Below are 18,614 nucleotides of genomic sequence, written 5' to 3'. Positions count from 1 at the left end.
TCTCCTTCCTCCATGGGGCTTAGCTTCTAGCAGGAAGGACAGGCAAAAATATTAGACATAATAATAATAATTAATGTATATGGTATGTTAGAAGATGATGTGCACTTTGGGAAAAAAAAAAGAAAGTTCAAGAAGACTCAGAAGTTAAAATTTTCAGTAGGGCAGTAATGACAAGGTTCAGTAAAAAGGTGGAATAAGAAACATATCTATATATGTTATTATAATTAGAATTATGCTATAAACTTTTATATTTATATATTTATAAAAGTATGTTTATGTAATATTTAGAAATTTGACAAAAGACCACACTAATAATTATATTTAAAATTTCCAATTTTTCTATGGTTAGAATCTTCGAATTGTATTTGTTTGAATTATCTGTCTTTAGATATAAAAAAAAAATGATTTTTTAACTCTCAAAACTAGCGGTCCCCTTGGTTGAGTCATTCAGCTCAAATAAGTGACTAGCCAGCTTTAATCTTCTTAGGATGAGTCTCTGCAATGTGATCTTTCTTCCCTTGCTCTAAGCTAGCAAGGGGACAGCCAACAGCGAAGGCTGAGATGACAAGGTTAAATAACATTATTGCCCTGTGTCTCAGTTTCCTCACCTGCAAATAGGGGATTAATAAAGCTTACTCATCTCCTGAGGATACTGGTGGATTAAATAATTAATGATCATATGGTGCTGAACAAAGGCTGAACATTGTTATTAGAAAAGAAAGAAAATTTATCATCAGATTGTACCTTTCTGGCATCTGTTGCCTTGGTAACCAGATTTGCAGGTGCAACTGCCATTTTTGGCGCTGCATTCCAGGGTGTTCTCCTCCACACACTGACATTCTGAAGAGCAGCCAGCCCCGTGGGCCCCCTTGGGACAGTCTGCAAGCAGATTGAGGCAAAACTGGTCACCTAAAGACCATGCTTCCCCCCGCCCCCCCCCCCCCCCCACACACACACATTGTTAGTGCACAGGCATGTAGTTCTGCAGGGCCTGATTATGGGAAAAACAAGAGGATCATTCGGACTGCCAAAAAAAAAAAAAAAAAAAAAAAACGGAAAACAAATGTCTTTCAAATCAGGCAGTTCATTTGTTTTTTGGCAAGTGGATGTGAAGAGTGAAGCCTGAACTACTTAAAAGGCTTTGGTGCTTCCGGGGGAGAGAAATTGCTTCTCAATGTGCTCCGTTGGCACCTATAGTTAATATTCTCCAAGGACTGTGAAGGCCTGCCAGGCCTCATATTCATCCTGACACAGCATGGAGATGATGGACAAGCATTGATGGGAAGACTCACCATTGTTTTCCTTCCCTTTCATTATACGGTAATCGGAAATAATTTTACATCACGTAGATAACACACAACTTTCATTGTGACAGTGGCATTATCTTGGCCACATCTTTGGCAAACAGTGCTTGCCTTTCCTTCATTATTTTCCCCCATGCCGTTGAGTTTTAGGGGTGGTAGTCACACAGGAATTCTAACCTGAAAAAGCCCCATTTGCATTTGGGAAAACCTACCCTTAGTTCTCTCTTTGAGGAGTTACTTACAGTAATTCAATTCCCTTTCTGAAATGTACCTTCGATCATTTTTTTCTCCCCCTTACAGATGTCCAAGGGACTTATCAAATGAAAGATCCTTCAAGTGCCCTCCAGGCTCAAGGTAATTGTATTGTATGCTCACTCAGGCTTTGCTGAGAAAGCTGCTTTTAGAGAACAAAATAAGCCATTTGATTTTCTGATGAATGGAATTATTAGCATCTGCTAATATTTGCTATTATTAGCAGAGATAATTTAAAGTGGTGGTTACAATGGCACCATGTAGGAGGATGCTTGTCCCTGCCAGCCAGAGACAGAGTTATCCCTAAAGCAGAACAGAATTATGAACAGGCTCCTATTCACTGTTAATATCCTATTTGGATGATAAATTATATTATCCCTTGTTCATCTTTCCTGTGGCTGCCATGTTTTGAGTCTTTTCCCAGATCCACCAAGCCCCAACGTCTCTCAGAGACACTATCTTTCTTGATGTAGGCCTCTACTTGCTCATTCTGGAACATTTGTTTTCCTGAATTGACTTCTATGATCTTACGCTTTCTCATTCAGCATGTAGGATAGTGGTTCAGGGGATAACTCAGGCACAACAGAAAGCTTAAATGTGGCAACCGGGTATATTAAGAACATATAACCTTGGAAATATGCTTAAAAGAAAAAAGGGAAAAGTGAAAGTAACTTCTTTTGTCAATCCACTGTCTATTCAGGGTTTGTTGTGCATTGAAATTGGTCCTCCAAAAATTCAGAAGTCCTTACCCCAGTGCCTCAGAATGTGACCTTATTTGGAAATTGTGTCATTGCCAAAGTAATTAGTTAAAATGAGGTCATACTGGAACAGAATGGGCCTCTAATCAGATATGACTGGTGTCCTTATAAAAGGGAAATTTGGACACAGAGGCACTCACAAAAGGAGAATCCGTTGTGAAGATTAAAGCTAGGCTGTTATAAGCCTAACTACCAGAGGCTAGGAGAGAGGCCTGGAACTGATCTTTCCCTAGTGCTCTTAGAGACAGCATCGCCTGTTAACACCTTTATTCCAAAATTCTAGCCTCCAGAACTGTGAGGCTTTAGATTTCTGTTATTTAAGGCACTCAGCTGCAGCACTTTATTACAACAGCAAACTCAACCTTCTCAGGGCCAGGCAAATGACATTAATAAATAAAGCCTCAAGTCTAGCAATAAGAGTCCCGAAGAACTGTAATGTGTATGTTTTTTCTAGAGATGGTCACATTCAAAATGCTAACCACCATCACCACCATCTGCTATTTAAATATTTGACTAGATGAGTTATGATTTAAATGTTTTTTGCCAAAACATCTGGTATTGCTTGTAAAATATTCAAAAGTTATTACTAAAAAATGGGGTGTATCTTGTGACTTTAGAGGGATGATAATAGAAATGATGCTGTCTTTGTTTCTAGGTGAGCTTTCTTCTCTTGGCCTGTTCCAGGAGGTATATGATGTTCTGGAACACACCATCTGCACCTGCATTGTTCACATTTATCCATGCCTTCTCCCCTTCTCTCCTATTTTGCTTACACAAGCCTAACTTCTCCTCATTACCCAGGTCCAACTTTCCATGATGCCTTCACCGGATCTCTTTTTGTAGTATTCACAATATTCTGTGTTTTCTAGGGGCATACCTTTTATAAATTAGATAAGATCTAGGGATATTTGACTAAAAATACAATATAAAACTCTAAAAGGTGTCCGCTGCTAAGAAGTGGGTCGTGGTATTACTGAGGTTCACTCAGGAAGGATTTTCAGAGGAGGGCAGATGGAATAGATAGAGGAACAGGGTAGAGATTGTTTCAGGCTCACAAGTGCTTACACACAGCTTTAAGATGGAATGGTGGGCATCCGGAGATATCCCATTGGGAGAAGTCCTAAAAGTTACTGATTGATGGGCTGAAGAATGTACTGGTGATTATGTTTTCTAATATCTTTTGCAAAATGTGACTGATGGTCAAAATGCAAAGTGAATATCCTGCTTTAGAAATTTTAAGAAATGATATTGCTATGCAATAGAATTTGGAAATTAAAAAAAAAAAAAAACACTTGTTCTGGGTCTTTGATATTCAAGTCCCATGAAGTGTAAAATTTCCTTTTAAATGAACTATGAACAATCCTCTCTCAATAGTTAAGGTAAATGCAAACTAGAAAAAAAATGTAAAGAATTCAGAAACTTGTTTCTTTCATCAAAATCTAGATTTATAACGTAAAGAGACTAAATAACAATTATCACATAGATAATATACGTTTATATGTTATATGACTATAAAATATATTTTTTTAACTCTCTTTCTTTGTCTAACATATTTTTGGTACTTTTCTGAGCCTCCTTGCTTCACAGAGAGCAAATTCAGTGCTTGAGACTTACTCAGATGACAAAACTTCCCATAGCGCCCTGGCTCACACATACAGGTGCCATACACCCTGTGGCAATGGCCACTGTTTGCACAGTTACATTTCCTTTTGCAGTTCTTCCCAAAGAATCCTTTTGGGCATCCTAGGGGGCGGAAGGACAAACAAAGCAAATATTAACCCACATGTAAAACTTGCCAGAGCTACTGTTATATGAAATATGGAGCATGTAAAAGGTAAGGTGTTTCCAATCTGACTGGACTGAGGCAAGAGAGATCTTTTGAAAACCACAAATGAGATTTTATATCCTCTGTCTAAAATTCTACGAGGACTTGCCATTGCTGCCAGGTTAAACCTCCAAACTTAAGATTCACGAGTTTCTGGACTGGCTGACCTAACATGGTGCTAATATCCCCCTGACTGACTTTACCTCCACCAACTGACCTTCTTCTGGTTGCTGTAATGCACCTTACTCCTATCCACTCTAGAGTCTGATAATATGTAACCCTCTCAGTCTGGAATGCTCTTCCCTGTCTCATGTCTGTTCATTTCGCAGGCTTCTGCTTAAGCATCACTTCTCTAAAAGTTGGTTTGGGTCACACAGTCTGCATTTTCCTCATAATCTGACTGCCAAGCACACATTAATATTCAATTAGTAATACCTGCCGACATGTGTAACCTTTGTCTGCTTTGAACAACACTAAAAGATCCACATAAAAGGACTAGGGATTGATTGATTGATTTTGTTACCATATCATAATGCCTGGCACAGTGCCTTGCAAACACTTAATATGCATATTTTGAATAAATGAATAAATATTGTTCAGGGGAATAAATAACTAAGATGCCAGTAGGAGCCTTCCTGCACCTCTCAGAGAGTGAACTAAACCTGGTTTCCATCTCCCAAGGTCCATGAACTGTAAGAATCTAATAAACTCCCCATGATGGTTGGCAATCCCCGATGACTTAGATCTTCATTGACTCTCTGCCTTCAGCTCTGGGGCCTGTACAAGCAATTTCTTTTTTATACTTTATCAACCTGTGCAAAAAAATGTAGCCCTTTCACTGGTTTCCATGAAAAATCCATGCACAGTCCTCATTGGCATTTTGTGCATTTTTCATCCATCATTTTTCTCTTTTCCTTTTTCCCTCCTTTCCTTTTCCTCTCTGATTTTCATCTCTATTCCTTCCTAGTTTGCCTAAGGAGCTCCATTTTTCTTCATTGCATATGCAGAGCAAATAAATTCTCTATAGCTCTTGTATCCAAACCTGCACATACAAACTTGACTTTTTGCTCAACAGAAATAAAGGCTTTTTCTGTGCCAGGATTCACCCTACTTAGATCACAGTTGGAGATTTAAGTACCATTTATTTGCTCTATTATATTTGTCATCAGTCAAAGCAATTGTACTCTTGTATATACATTGACACAGCCTTTAACTTCTTCGGGAAAAAGGCTACCTTAAAAAATACAGATGCAAATTTCATTTAGTTTATTTCCCAGTAGAAACCTCAAGACTTTAAAGAGTTGTCTTATGTGACCGGCACCAGGCATTCCTACCATGTTCACAGGTTTTCCCATGCACCCCTGGGGGACACTGGCACTTCCCAGTCAGAGGATCACAGGTGCCTCCATTCTGACAGTCACAGATGATTCCACACTCTTTCCCGCTGGTCTCTGGGGAACAAGCTATGAAGAAAATGAAGAAATTGAACAAGCAATATAACATATTTATTGTGATACAAACGGAGAAAAAAATATCATGTCTTCTTATTAGAATGGATATGGAGTAATTAAAATCTCTTTAATTTTCAGACCCAGGAAGTGTCTACGATATGCCTCTAGTTTGGATGGTATAATCATTACTGGGGGATTCTTGATACAGCTCATTAAAATGATGACTGAGGTACTGCTAAGAATTTACCTTACCTTTGTACTGCAAAAATACCTTGCTTCATAAACTCTAAACTTAACATTTTCAAAGTTTCTAAACCTTTGCTGTAATAACCTTAATGAGAAACTGCACCTTCTATTTTGAAAAATGTAAGGAAATGTAGAAAAAAAAATGGCATGTATTTTTAACCAGGAATGGAGATGATTAAGACTTTCTTGAGGGTCCTAAGGTATTTTCATTGTCAAAGAATGACGAAGTCAAGCAAACTGTTTTGTTGGTTTTAGGGGAAGTGTTTCGTATTCCAATAAAAAATAAGTTGGGAAAAATGTCCATAACTTTATTTTAATTTTAACTTGGTTAAATATAGCTATTTAGAAAATTTCAGTAAGCATTTTAATTGACATTTTGTCATAATAGGCTAAATATTATATCACCTCCTCTATCCAGCCACCCACATCATTCCAGATGCTAATATGGAAACTTGGCTTTTATTCACTTTTTTTTTTTTTTTTTTTTACTTTCAAGCCCAAGGCTACTATGAAAAGGAAAGGTGAGGGAAAGAGGAAAACAAAAGGAATGAGAAAAAAAATATGAAAACCAACTTTGGTTTATTTTGAAAAATATACCTGAAAAATAAAGCTAAAAAAGTTTAAATAGCTTGCACACTATCTAGGTTATATCTAGGTTATGGCAAATCAACACTATTATCTGGCACTCCCTCACAAAGCAGAATATGATTCATACAGTACAAGAATTTGCTAAATTCTTCATTAGCATCAAACAATAATTATGGAGAAGCAAACTGAAGACAAACATGCCCCGAAGCATAGCTGGATGATTCCAAAGAGTCATGAACCCTTCCCTCCATATATAACCCATTCATTTGTCATATGAAAATCCTCTTATCTTCCCTTTCTATTGGATACAGTCTCACAGTAAGAAATGACATAGTCAATATAAAATCTCAAAATAAATGGAGTTCTAAAATATGTTATTAAAATTAATATGTGGTAATTTTAAAACTGTTTTATTGTAATTACTTGGAAAAATGCCTAAGTTAGCAAAACAGATATTTTCAACATAGACCAATAAAGATATTGAGCTAGAAGACCTACTCAGTGGGAATACTAACTTTTCAGATCTCTGCAGAAAGGTTTTTTTTTTTTTTTTTTTTTTTTTTACTATTTCTTGCTGCATTTAAATTTGGGTGATGGATGATTGGTCACTTCCATTTACTGCAGCTTATATGGGATTTTAAGAAATGTTCTCATCCTTCTTTTTTGTTAAAGAATTAGTGAGCTCATTTTCCAATTTGCATTGTTTTCGTATTTGTAAAAAAAAAAAAAATGAAAAAGACATAGAGGAAATGCAAAAAAGATATAATCTTCTGCTTTCAGGGCCAGAGTCTCCTGCACAGGGCTATTTAAACATTTAAGAGATCCTCAAGGTTCTCTAAACCCAAAGAAGGGGTTATCTTATTTTCATTTTATCAGCAAGTTTATTTTCAATATTTCTATATTAATTTTGTATCAGACATGTTTTATTCTGATGTATTCGAGATAGGTTTTTAGTTTCATTTCTCATGCTGCCATGTTAGAAATCAAGGTTTTGGAAGTTGCATATTTACCAACAAGCCTTATAAATATTTACTTCCTAATAGGAGTACAATAACATGTATTTGATCAAATTTCATATAGTTTCAGGTCAATGTTAAGTTACAAGTCAATATAGCTGGTTGCTTCAATATTCCATTTTCTTCATTTGTTCATTCATGTACTAAGTGCCTCCAATCTGGAGAAACATGAAAAGGACCTGGCCAATGAGTTTTCAGTCTAGTAAGACAGACAAACAGGAACATAGCTGACTCTAATCGAATGTAGAGAGGGAGAAAGTGACTTTAAATCCACTGAAATATAAGTAGTTGTGGTTAGATGCGGGCCGTCAAAAAAGGCTTCATACAAAAGTGGCAATAGACAAAGGTGGCTGTTTAGCAAAAGACACAAAGATGAAAAGGGCAACGCAATGAATAGCGAGTTGTTTAGTTTGCTGGAAATGATAAGCTGGGCAGAGTTGCGATTAAGATAAAAAGCAAAAGGATTTATGAAGACCTTATCTTAGATGGTTGCCAGCGAGTAGATCAGAGGCGTATGCTTTATGTATCAGGAAATGGGGCATCCAAAGTGTTTTGAAGTGTTTTGAGCAGTAGAGAAACATGACCAGAGGAAAGCTTGAGGATGATCCTCAGTACCCTAACTAGTAAACTTGGTTAAACCACTTCACTATGTTATGACCCAAGTTTCGTATCTATCTCCTATTAGAAACAGTATTTGCGCTCTTCTTACATGAAGGAGGGTCAAAAAAAAACCTGCTCATACCATCTTCCAAGCTAATCATAAAGACTAAGAAAACTCTTTTATTAAAAATTTTGTAAGGTAAATTTAAAAAGAGAAAGAGGAAACAAAAATAGTTAATAGAATTTTTTTATTACTTGGCAGTTTCAGTACCTGCAAGTATACCTCCTTTTAAAATATAAAGGAAAAATTTAGTAAGAGGTATCAGTTTTTAAATCTTTGATATATTTCTCATGAGAGACATAAAAAAACTTTAAAGTATCATTGGCTGCACTAACATATTTTGAAAAGAAGAAGAAAAGAAAACACAAACAGAAAAAAAGCAGCAGTATGGCAATCCCATTAATGGCAGTTTGTAGCACAACTCCTTTCTCTTTTTCTTTTCTTGGGAATAGCTTGCCAGGGCCTAATGATTTATTTAAATGATGGGATTTGGATAGACCTAAAATATTAGGATACTTTATTAACTTTTATGTTCCATGGATAAACGAGAAACAGCACATTGAGTTTCCTAGGGAACACGAAATCTACCCCTTTTTTTCCCACATGTTCATTCTAAAACCTCAGTGCTTTATAGACATTCTTTACATGCAACAAATAAATCAGTTTCTCACACATATCAATTTCTTACCTTGTTCAAATCTTTTAGGGAGAACAAGCATAAAGGAAGTCGTTTATGAGTAGAAGAGGAGAACTTATCACCCTCTTACCAATTCTTTAGGGTATCGCTTACTTTCATTACAAAGAATGCCACCCCAACCCGCTGGGCAGGAGCACCCACTCTTTTTTTCCTGGCATCTGCCTCCATTCATGCAGTCCGCACAGTTCAAACTGCAATTGTGTCCAAAGGCGTGATCTAAACAGACTGTAATATGATACCATTTTAGTTAGCTCATACTGTTCACATCACCGAAATTGGAGAACACTTGATTTCACACACACACACACACACACACACACACACACACACACACACAATGATTCCTGAGAATATTTCTTAAATAGTCCCAGAAAAATACAAGAAGATATCTTTTATAAACTCTATAAAATAGTTTATCTTTTCCAATGATAATATCAAAATATACAACCTAAAGAATATTTAGAATATTTAAAAAAGTGAAATAATCAATGTTACTTACTGACACTTGCTTTTCCTCCCAGACCTTTTTATGGAAAGATTTCCAACCCTCATCCCCAAATAAACCTTTGCATTGAGATTTAGTATACACGCAGAGAAGTACACAAATTTCAAGTGTACACTTTATGCTTTTTTCCATAAGGTAAACAATCCCATTAAATGCCACCCAGATCAAGATATAGAATATTGCCTGCACCCCAAAAACTCAAAGATGACTTGATGATTCTTAATCACTAGCCTCACAAATTAAGCACTCTCCTGATTTTTATCACCATAGATTATTTTTCCTTATTTTTGAACTTTATTTAAATGAAACTGTAAAGTATGTACTCCTGGTATCAAGCTTCTTTCATTCAATCAATGTTTGTGAGACCCCTAATGCATGTACACTAGTTTTCTGTTAATGGCTATATAGTATTCTATTACATAAATATACCATAATGTGTTTTTTTCTATTCTATTCTCTAGGGAAATTACCTTAACTGAATAAGAGTGGAGATAATTAGCTTCATCTCTTTTAAGGATTACTTTATTTCAAGTTTTGCCCCTGTTTCTAATGAGGTCTTTCAGATATCTCAATTGAAAGTCTGTTATATTGAGCAAGCCCTCTCTTTGGCAGATTCTGAGTTGCCGCTTCTACCTCCCCCTCGCCATGATACTGCTGATAACTGTACTTAGCTCTTTGCCCTCTTAGCAGCTGCCTTTTAGATTTCTTGGCTTCTCTGCCTACACAGCCCATACATCAGCAAACGGCTCAAAGAGAAAGAAACAGAGATGGCCCATTTCGCTTGCCTGAGTTTCTTTTCTCTCTAGATTTTGATCATGCAAGTTCTGACTGCACTGGTAGCCCTGCACTATTTCCATTCAGATGTTGAGTAGCCAAAGTATCAGGAGTTGAATTAAGAAACATGAAAGCATTTTTGCTTTTAGGCAGTTGTATTTATTGATATTATTTTATGATTCACCATAGCATAAAAATGTTTCTGCCATTTTACTGAATGCACTCTGAGCAATCATTAAGCTCTGACACTGTACAAATACAGCAAACAGAGGGAAAAGAAAAAGAGCAGCTCTGTTTTACAAAGAAAAGAAAAAGAAGCAGCAGACTGGCTGCAAACTGTTCTTTTGAAAGAGAGGTTATGCTAATTTATTGTGATCAGAAGTGATTTGATGCTTGAGTTCTGTTGCGTGGATATACGTGTATAAGAAAAACTGCTCACATTTCTAAAGATATTTTCTTGGTCCACTTAAGCATATTAAACAATTGGTTCTCAGCATTTTTAAACTAGGAAAAATCTAGACTTTAAAGCTATTTAAGGTACATTTTAACTATATAAAGTGACTTTTATTGAAGTTTTAAGAGTTAGAACTAAAAGGTTTCAATCCTTCTCCGCATTATGTTAATTTAAAGATATTTTTCAGCACCATTTCACCGTATCTCATTTCAACAGCCCCCCGTCATCCTGTACCCCTACTTCTATGTATATCTACATAGCAACCCTTTCTATCAAATACGATAGATTTGATAGAAAGCTCTGAAGAAGTGATTTTGTCCCTAGTTTTCTTCCTAACATAATGTTGAAACATTTAATGGCCTTAAATATGGATAATGAAATTGTCTATAAAGGAATTTATGTGAATTCTCTAAAAATAAAGAAAAGAGGTGACTGCAATGAGATACTCACCAACTTTTTGCAAAGCAGTCAGTTCTCGTGTATCTTTTTCGTCTTCCTCCTCATCTTCTTCATCTTGGTGGGTGGGAGGCAGAGAGGCAGCAACATAATGAAGCAGTTGAGATGCGCTCTTGAACAGAAGGCCTGCAAACCTCACGACTTCTAATTCCTCTTCTTCTTCCTCTAGCTCATCATCATCTAAAGCTAAGACCACACAGAAAAATGCCTGGATTCAACATGCTGGTTAAAAGAAGGAACAACTGAGCAAGGGTTGATGAGAGAAATGAGAGAGTTTGAACTAGACAGCTAAGGTAGGGGGCCACTGAAAGGTAGAACTCTTTGAGGCCATTTCAAAAAGTCTATTGTAAATGAAGGTGAGAAACAGCAAGCACAAAGCTGAAACCGTAGCAAAGAGAACAAAAGGAAAAGAAAGATCTCAGTCTATGAAGAGAGAAAGGGGAGGACAGGTTGAGTTAAGAAATATGTGGTCTCCATTGCTCCTGAAGGACAAAATGGAGGTGAAAGTAGTTTAGAGCAGATACAATAAAATTCTTGACAGGGACTTATAGATGCAAGTTTTCCCATCACTTTCAATTCTGTAGCCTTCTTCACAAGTACAGTTATATGTTCCCACTGAGTTAATACATAGTTGATCACAGACTGTGCTGATATCCAGACACTCATCCATATCTAGAAAAATTTAAACAATGTCTGCTTTTGAGCACTGAGAGATAAAATGAACATTATGAACTTATGGCCATATTTGTGTTTCTCTTGTCACCCTATTAAACAATGTATTATCATCTAGCAAATATGGTCCCCAAATTCTTTCTCAAGTATATCCTGCCAATTATTTTTCTTTCACTCAATTCCAAGTTTATTACAGTTCATTTACATGGACAAGGCTTTTCTGAGACCTTGTTCATGAGGTTTTGATGAAGAATTTAAAACTATAAATTTGATTGTCTCAGGCTGTGTACCATTTCGTGTCATGTTCATTCATTCTTGAATTATTCAATATTTGTGATGAAGCATTTATTTCATCCATAATTCTGTACAAGGTTTGTGGAGAATTTTAGAGATGGAAGAACCATAGGCCTTGATCTCACGTGACTTACATATATCCATGTCCGAGCCCAGACTTTGGTTCATGTGTTCACAATACTAAAAGGTCATTTATGAAGCTGAGCTTCTAAGCTTTGCCTCAGAATGTGGATACCTTTTCCCTTTGGATGTGTGTACCCAAGTACATATATTCATGCCATACAATCATCTGTTGGCTCACTCTGCTCAAGAGCAGATGGTTGATGAAATTCAAATTATTTTTGGCCCTGTTAATTGGATGGAATGTGGTAAATGGTAATATACTCTACTGTGTTTAGAATATATAGATATCATAATTGTGTGTTTTTTGCTGTTATCTATACTCTAAGGCTGAGGAGCTCGGCACGTATATGGAGAAACATACCTAACATACTCGACATTATTCAAGAATTTGTTTCTTTAGGCAAAGAAATACTACCTTTTTTCCTGAGGCATCAATTCTTCTCATGTAATTTGTTATTTAAAAAAAAAAGATGCCTATCATCATATTTGTTTTGATTTCAAGAAAAATATGGTTAATAAAATGGTAATAATGATCATAAAATTAAAATTTAAAGATTAAATATAAAAAATAAACATTAAAATATAAATGATAGCAATGACTTAAATGAGTTGTTCCTAATGCAATGGTTTAAAAAAAGTGAATTAACTGTACTCACTAAATTCAAATTCTCCTATGATATTCCAAACAAGTGCATAATGTAGAAATCATCTGAAAGGTAAGTGAACCAATTTTAACAAATAAGTTAGAAAATTGTAAAATGACTTCTTAAAATTTGCATTAGCTAGATTAATACCAGATACATAAAGGATTCTGATACAGACGGTGGTGGCGATGAACTGGCAATCCTTTTGCTACAGTTCTCTAATTAAAATGATTTTTCAGCCACCAACTTTCTAATACCAGTCAAGCTTGCCATGAGTAATTTCTATGGCAGGGTGCTATGCCATGCCAGGATCTCTCACTTGCCTATGTACATTTAATCAGGTAAAAGGGATTATGGGTCAACAAGTATTATAATAATAGTTACTTCTAGTTGAGTGATTTCTCTATGTCAATCACTTTACTAGGCACTTTACATTTATTACTTTCCTTTGTTTACCATCTATTATTATATTCACTTTCCTGATGAGGATATGAGGCTCAGAGCAGTTAGAGCCACCCAAGCTCATACAATAGAAAATAGTAGAACCACATAGAAATCCAAGTCTCTTTGGTGTCAAGTCCTTTCCCTTTCTCACCCTAACCGTCTTCCTCAGATGTTCCTCCTTCACCGATTGGCCCATCACATTGGTGATCCCATGTTAGATGTCAGGAACTTACCATCACATCCACAACCATCAGAACTGATCTGAAAGCCTTCCTGACAACTGCATTCATAGCCTCCAAAATAGTTGATGCAGAACTGTGTACAGCAAGCTTCTCCACTCTCGCATTCATCAAGGTCTGAAGGGGAAAAGGACGTTTTTGTTGTTTAGGAGACAGGACTTTAGCTGGCCTATAGAAGTGCTGATAAGCCTCATTTCTAAATTAAAATCCTGTTACTAATTATTTTCTATTTCTCAGGCTACATAGTACAGACATCAAAGAAACTCTAAGACAAAAAGAAGGAAGCACATATTTGAGTTCATTTCTTGCATGCTTCTAAGCCTGCTATTTATTTTAAAAGTATGTAAATAATCTCAAATGCATTTATAAGTACAGGAACAGAGATCTCTGCTATTTCTTCAATCTAAATAGCAATCTGACTAAATAAATAGAATTTGAAGAAGAACAACAACAAAGAAAAAGCTTGAGAAAAACCAAAAAATTCAGAGGAGTCAGTCTTAGACTCAATAATGTGTTTATTCATGTAGGTTTTCAGATGAAAGAGTATTTCCAAGCCAAAGGAATTCAAATGAGTGGGGAAAGAAGTGATAAGTACAATTCTGAGTGAGGGCAGACAATCCTTTTAAATATTATGCCTTAGATAACAGACTATTTCAGAGCATTTGCTTGAAGTTTTAAGAGATGCGTGGGTTCAGGGTTTTTTATTACCACCGGCGACACCATTACCCTGGCATGTTCTAGCAGACAAACAACTTTCTAAACGATGCTCTTTAAGTCTCCTTCAGCACTATTATTCTAGAATTCTACAATCTTAAATGTTTCTTCCTAAGACATAATTGCCTGGGGAAAATAAAAATGTACCAGAAAATGTCAAATTGAAATCCTTTAGCCAAAGAATAATCTGTTTGGTTTGAGTTTTGAGGTGATCGCCTCTAATATAATTGGCTAAGGAATAGGAACAGACTCTTCACCCACTGCTTCCCTTAAGCTAGACACCTGGCAATTTTGTGGTCAGGATTTTTGGCTATAGGCCCTTGGTTCAATTCAACCCTCTCTGTTTGTCGAGCTATTAAGTTGGGTGGTTTTTCAACGCTGAGTTTACAAAATCCCATTGTTCCATAACTACGTGAGCGGCCACAGATGAAAAGGTTGGTGTCTCAATTAACCTTGGAAAGGGTACCAATGTAAGAAAATGCAGACAAGAGAAGGGAAGGAAAAAAATGCAATCAATCAACTAAGGTGAGGGGTCACCATAAAACATCTAACTGAAGGTCATTTAGACACAAAACATTCTTTCTCCTGTAAAATGTCATATACAGTGTTACAAAATTTTAGGTGATATTTTTTCCTCTCTTATATTAAGTCATCTTTTGTCCTTTGGATTAACTAGCATGAATATGGAGGACAAAAGTACTTTAACAAATTCAGTTTTATTTCATCTAAAACATTACCCTTTATGTTGTCATTTTCTCAAGATTTTAAAAAAAGGTTCTCAAACACCACCAGAGCCTCCAAACCTACACATCTCAGGACTCCCTCTTCTAAGCTACAAGGAACATGACTACATCACAATTAGAAAATGAATTCCTCAATATATCATTTTGTGGCCCATTCTGAATTATTCTTCTATTATCATTCTTCTGGGGCTACTTCTAGCTTGTGTCATGTATACCGTCTTCAGTCTGGAAGTCATCTGAAATGCCATCATTCTTATATCACAAGTCCTGTCCCTTCAACCCTTACATCACCAGTTTCCTAAATTTCTTGATTTCTTTTCAGATTTTATTTAGTGAGATCTTTGCTTCCTTATTTTTCCCTTTTAATTTTCCTCCTCTTTGATAATCATATTTTTCTTACATTGACCAATATGCCAAATATTGCAACATTGTAGAGAAATTTGCCTGTTCCTAAAAATGTGGCCCTAATCAAAAATAGAGCATCAATGGTAGCCAGGCAAAACAATTAAACATTTCAGTTTGATATTAGAAAAGTACCAAAAGTAAACCTTGAAAACATTGATCTTCTGTATCTGACACCCATGTATAGTCTCTGAATAAAACTCCAAAGGTTAGAAATAAATTTTTTTCTAATAACTACCGATTGTTAAATGTAGTGAACTTATTGCTAATCAAACAGTTGTATTTTCCTTAGCCAATTATGTTAGAAGCTGCCTTTCAAATTGTGTCAACATATCTCTAGGTTTTAGCCCTAATAAAATTTTGCAGTTGGGAAAGACTAATTGACCATTTGCAGACTGGGTGACTTCTTTTCACATTTATTTGTACAGTCTCACATATAAAAAAGTTGATCCTAAAATAAGCTCGAAAAGAAAATTCCTTAATTTTCTTTATGCATGAATGTTTTTACAAAGCATCCATGGCCTTAATCTATTCTCAGGAGAATAAGGAAAGTTTGTATATGTACACTCCAGACAAATCATTGCCTTACTCTAGTGAATATTTGGTCGTTAGGAATGCGTATTATTTATTGTTGAGAAATGAAATAAACTTGAGCTATAAAAAATACAACATTGTCATGTTGACTACTGAAAGCTCATAAATATGCAATTTCTTACATTTCGACCCTGGCAGATGTTATTTTTTTTTCCTAGTTGTAAATAAGAACTTTACTGAATTATACTTTTCAAAGAATAAGGAGAGACACCAAATTGTACATTTCAAACAAAAGATTTCATGAAATCCCAGTTTTCCTTATCCAACAATCAAAACAGGAAGAAAGATAAGTAGGAAGGAAGGGAAGGAGAAAAGAAGGGAGGAAGGAAAGAAGAAAGAAAGTACTTTTTCCCCCCCCCAGAAATACAAATGTTAGCAAGGCAGAAAAATACAAGCATATTTTTCATTACATAAAAAAAAAAAAAAGCCAGGAAAGCAAATGGTTTCACTAAGTTAACTACTGTAGACTCAGAAAAACGCACAAAGCAATGTTGGATCAAGAACTACAAGTAATGACATTGTTTTGGTTAAATAATTTATGAAACCAGAATACTTCAAAATCCCTTGAAGTTCACTCTGTCACATCATAGTGCCACAGTAACAAATCGCAAATACTTAGACCTTTGAAATTCACCTCTTCTTTTATCATATTCCAATTTGTCTCTAACCATATTGAGAAGCATAAAATGGCTAAAGGTTGTTTTTAGTATTCATATCATAATTTTTAAGAAAGGTGATGTAAAGTGTCACAAAAGAAAACAAACAAATATGGTATCATAATTCTCAAATGATAGTAAATTGCTTTAGGGGCTATGGGTCTCTCAGATCCAGAGTACATAATAGATTAATGCTCACCATCCCTATTTTTTTAGTAGATAATTCTTTTTTCTCAGAGCCTCAAGATTAAACATTTTATTATGAAGCAAGTCTGGGGTGGAATTTAGTTTTCTTGTTGTCCCAAATGATATAAGTTCTAATAATATCTTGGAAAAGTTATCTATTAAATATGAGTTTGAGCTGTGATTTCCAAAGAATGATATCTTTAAAGCGTTTTTTTGTAATATAGCTTCCTGCCATATCAATGCTGAACATGCATCTAAACCATCACCAAGCTGAGAAACAATGAATGTGATTTAGTTTCTGCTTGAGGTAGAGAGTAGTGGGGTATGTGGTAGCACTTGTTTGAATTACAAATTACACGAAAGGGTTATATAGGCCTTGGAATATTTTCCTGAGATAAAACTATTAAATCTATATATTTTAAAAATGTTTTAAATCTCCTTTAACTTCAAAGTACATATCTAAACGTAATGTTGTCTTCTGCCAAGTAACATTTGTTTTACCTTTATCCAGTAGCCAGAGACACCTTTCAATTTAATTATCCTTGTAGTTTGAGAGCTATGGCTCACATTACAGCAATTAAGTATAAGAGAGGAAAGGGCTAAGTGAATCCAGGGCAACTCTGAAGGAAGATGGCATTTACCATACATTACCTATGCATGTTTTCTCATCTGAATCAAGCTGGTGTCCATGGTTACAGGAACAACGGGGCCCACCAAGTGCATGTTCACAGTGATGGGGACAACCACCATTGTTCTTTTCACAGCTATTGACAATTTCCAATTCAATCCCTTTCCAAACAAGTAGAAGATGGTTATTAGCATAACAACAGAGAAACTTGAATATATGTCAACAACAGACACACTCTGTTGGGAGGATGACAAACTTTACTGGAAATTTATCAACACTCTACACATATAAGAGTCAGAGGGCTATTAAGCTGTGAATGTCTACACAATATCAAAATACTAATAAACCTATAAATAATGTTAAGTTGATGAAGTGATGCAGATAGGTAATTGGTCTACTAGTGGTTATTAAACACTTATCTTAAAGGACACTTACCTCTGGGAATCCTCAGTATTTTCAGGATATAAAAAAAAAAAAATGTGTGTATTGAATCAATAATCGGAAAGCAAATAGGTTGTTTGCCAGCTGACATTTCTGTTCTCAGGCTAATGGTATGTTATTAACTGTCCTTTTCAGAGGCTATGAGCACTTTAAAATATGTTTAAAAATAGCCTTAGAATAAAGTATGAACACAAAGTCAATGAATTAGTTGACCATATTTAACTAGTATCATGTTAATGTGTTAATCACCTTTGAGGAATAGGAGAGTCACTTATTTATGTAAACATAGTATTACTCTAAACACCAATTTGCTGATTCCAGTACATGCTAATTTGGGGCATTTTGGGTGACATCAACCTAAGTATATGGATGCCAAGTGTATTGAGTTTACAGACATTATCATCAATCATTTTCTAAGTGAGGGGATGAGAAATTTAAAACTGCTTTGAATCAGTGTTATAGTATATTTAGGTATTCTGCTATTTTTACCATTGGCCTCTATTGTTCTTCATTGTGTTGCTTGGATATACCTCTCATTAATGAGACTGTCTACATTTGTTCATTTTCTTCCATTTGTAATTCCTGAATCCTTTGGAAGAAGAAAGATGACAAAGAACAAGACAAGGGTGCCTAAGATTGTGGTACTTAGGGAAAGCTTACCTCACCATTGAAACTGCCTAGGTATCTGCTACAGTTCCTGCATAGTTACAGTAGAAATCATTCCTCCTCTTCATGTCTGGCCTCCAGTCTATGGTAGGCAGCAGCCTTATGTGTCCCAGAGCACCCAGTGCACATCCCTGTCGTCGTGCTCATCCCTCTGTGCCATCGTTATCCTGCATTACTTAGC

The 18,614-nt window shown here is 35.7% G+C and overlaps 1 protein-coding gene across 1 annotated transcript in view; it reads right to left on the bottom strand.

The window, feature by feature from the left end:
- Positions 1 to 18,614, bottom strand: part of LOC107512506 (multiple epidermal growth factor-like domains protein 6) — a 495,076-nt gene that overhangs the window by 76,592 nt on the left and 399,870 nt on the right. Inside the window, 8 exon segments of the mRNA XM_036219008.1 lie at positions 745 to 879; positions 3,929 to 4,057; positions 5,474 to 5,602; positions 8,892 to 9,023; positions 10,982 to 11,173; positions 11,537 to 11,659; positions 13,398 to 13,520; positions 17,350 to 17,487. Of these exon segments, the coding sequence (XP_036074901.1) occupies positions 745 to 879; positions 3,929 to 4,057; positions 5,474 to 5,602; positions 8,892 to 9,023; positions 10,982 to 11,173; positions 11,537 to 11,659; positions 13,398 to 13,520; positions 17,350 to 17,487 (1,101 nt within the window).

This window comes from Rousettus aegyptiacus, unplaced genomic scaffold (assembly GCF_014176215.1).
Source record: "Rousettus aegyptiacus isolate mRouAeg1 unplaced genomic scaffold, mRouAeg1.p scaffold_m13_p_4, whole genome shotgun sequence".
NCBI classification, from domain to species: domain Eukaryota; kingdom Metazoa; phylum Chordata; class Mammalia; order Chiroptera; family Pteropodidae; genus Rousettus; species Rousettus aegyptiacus.
This window is presented reverse-complemented; position numbering and strand designations above follow the sequence as displayed.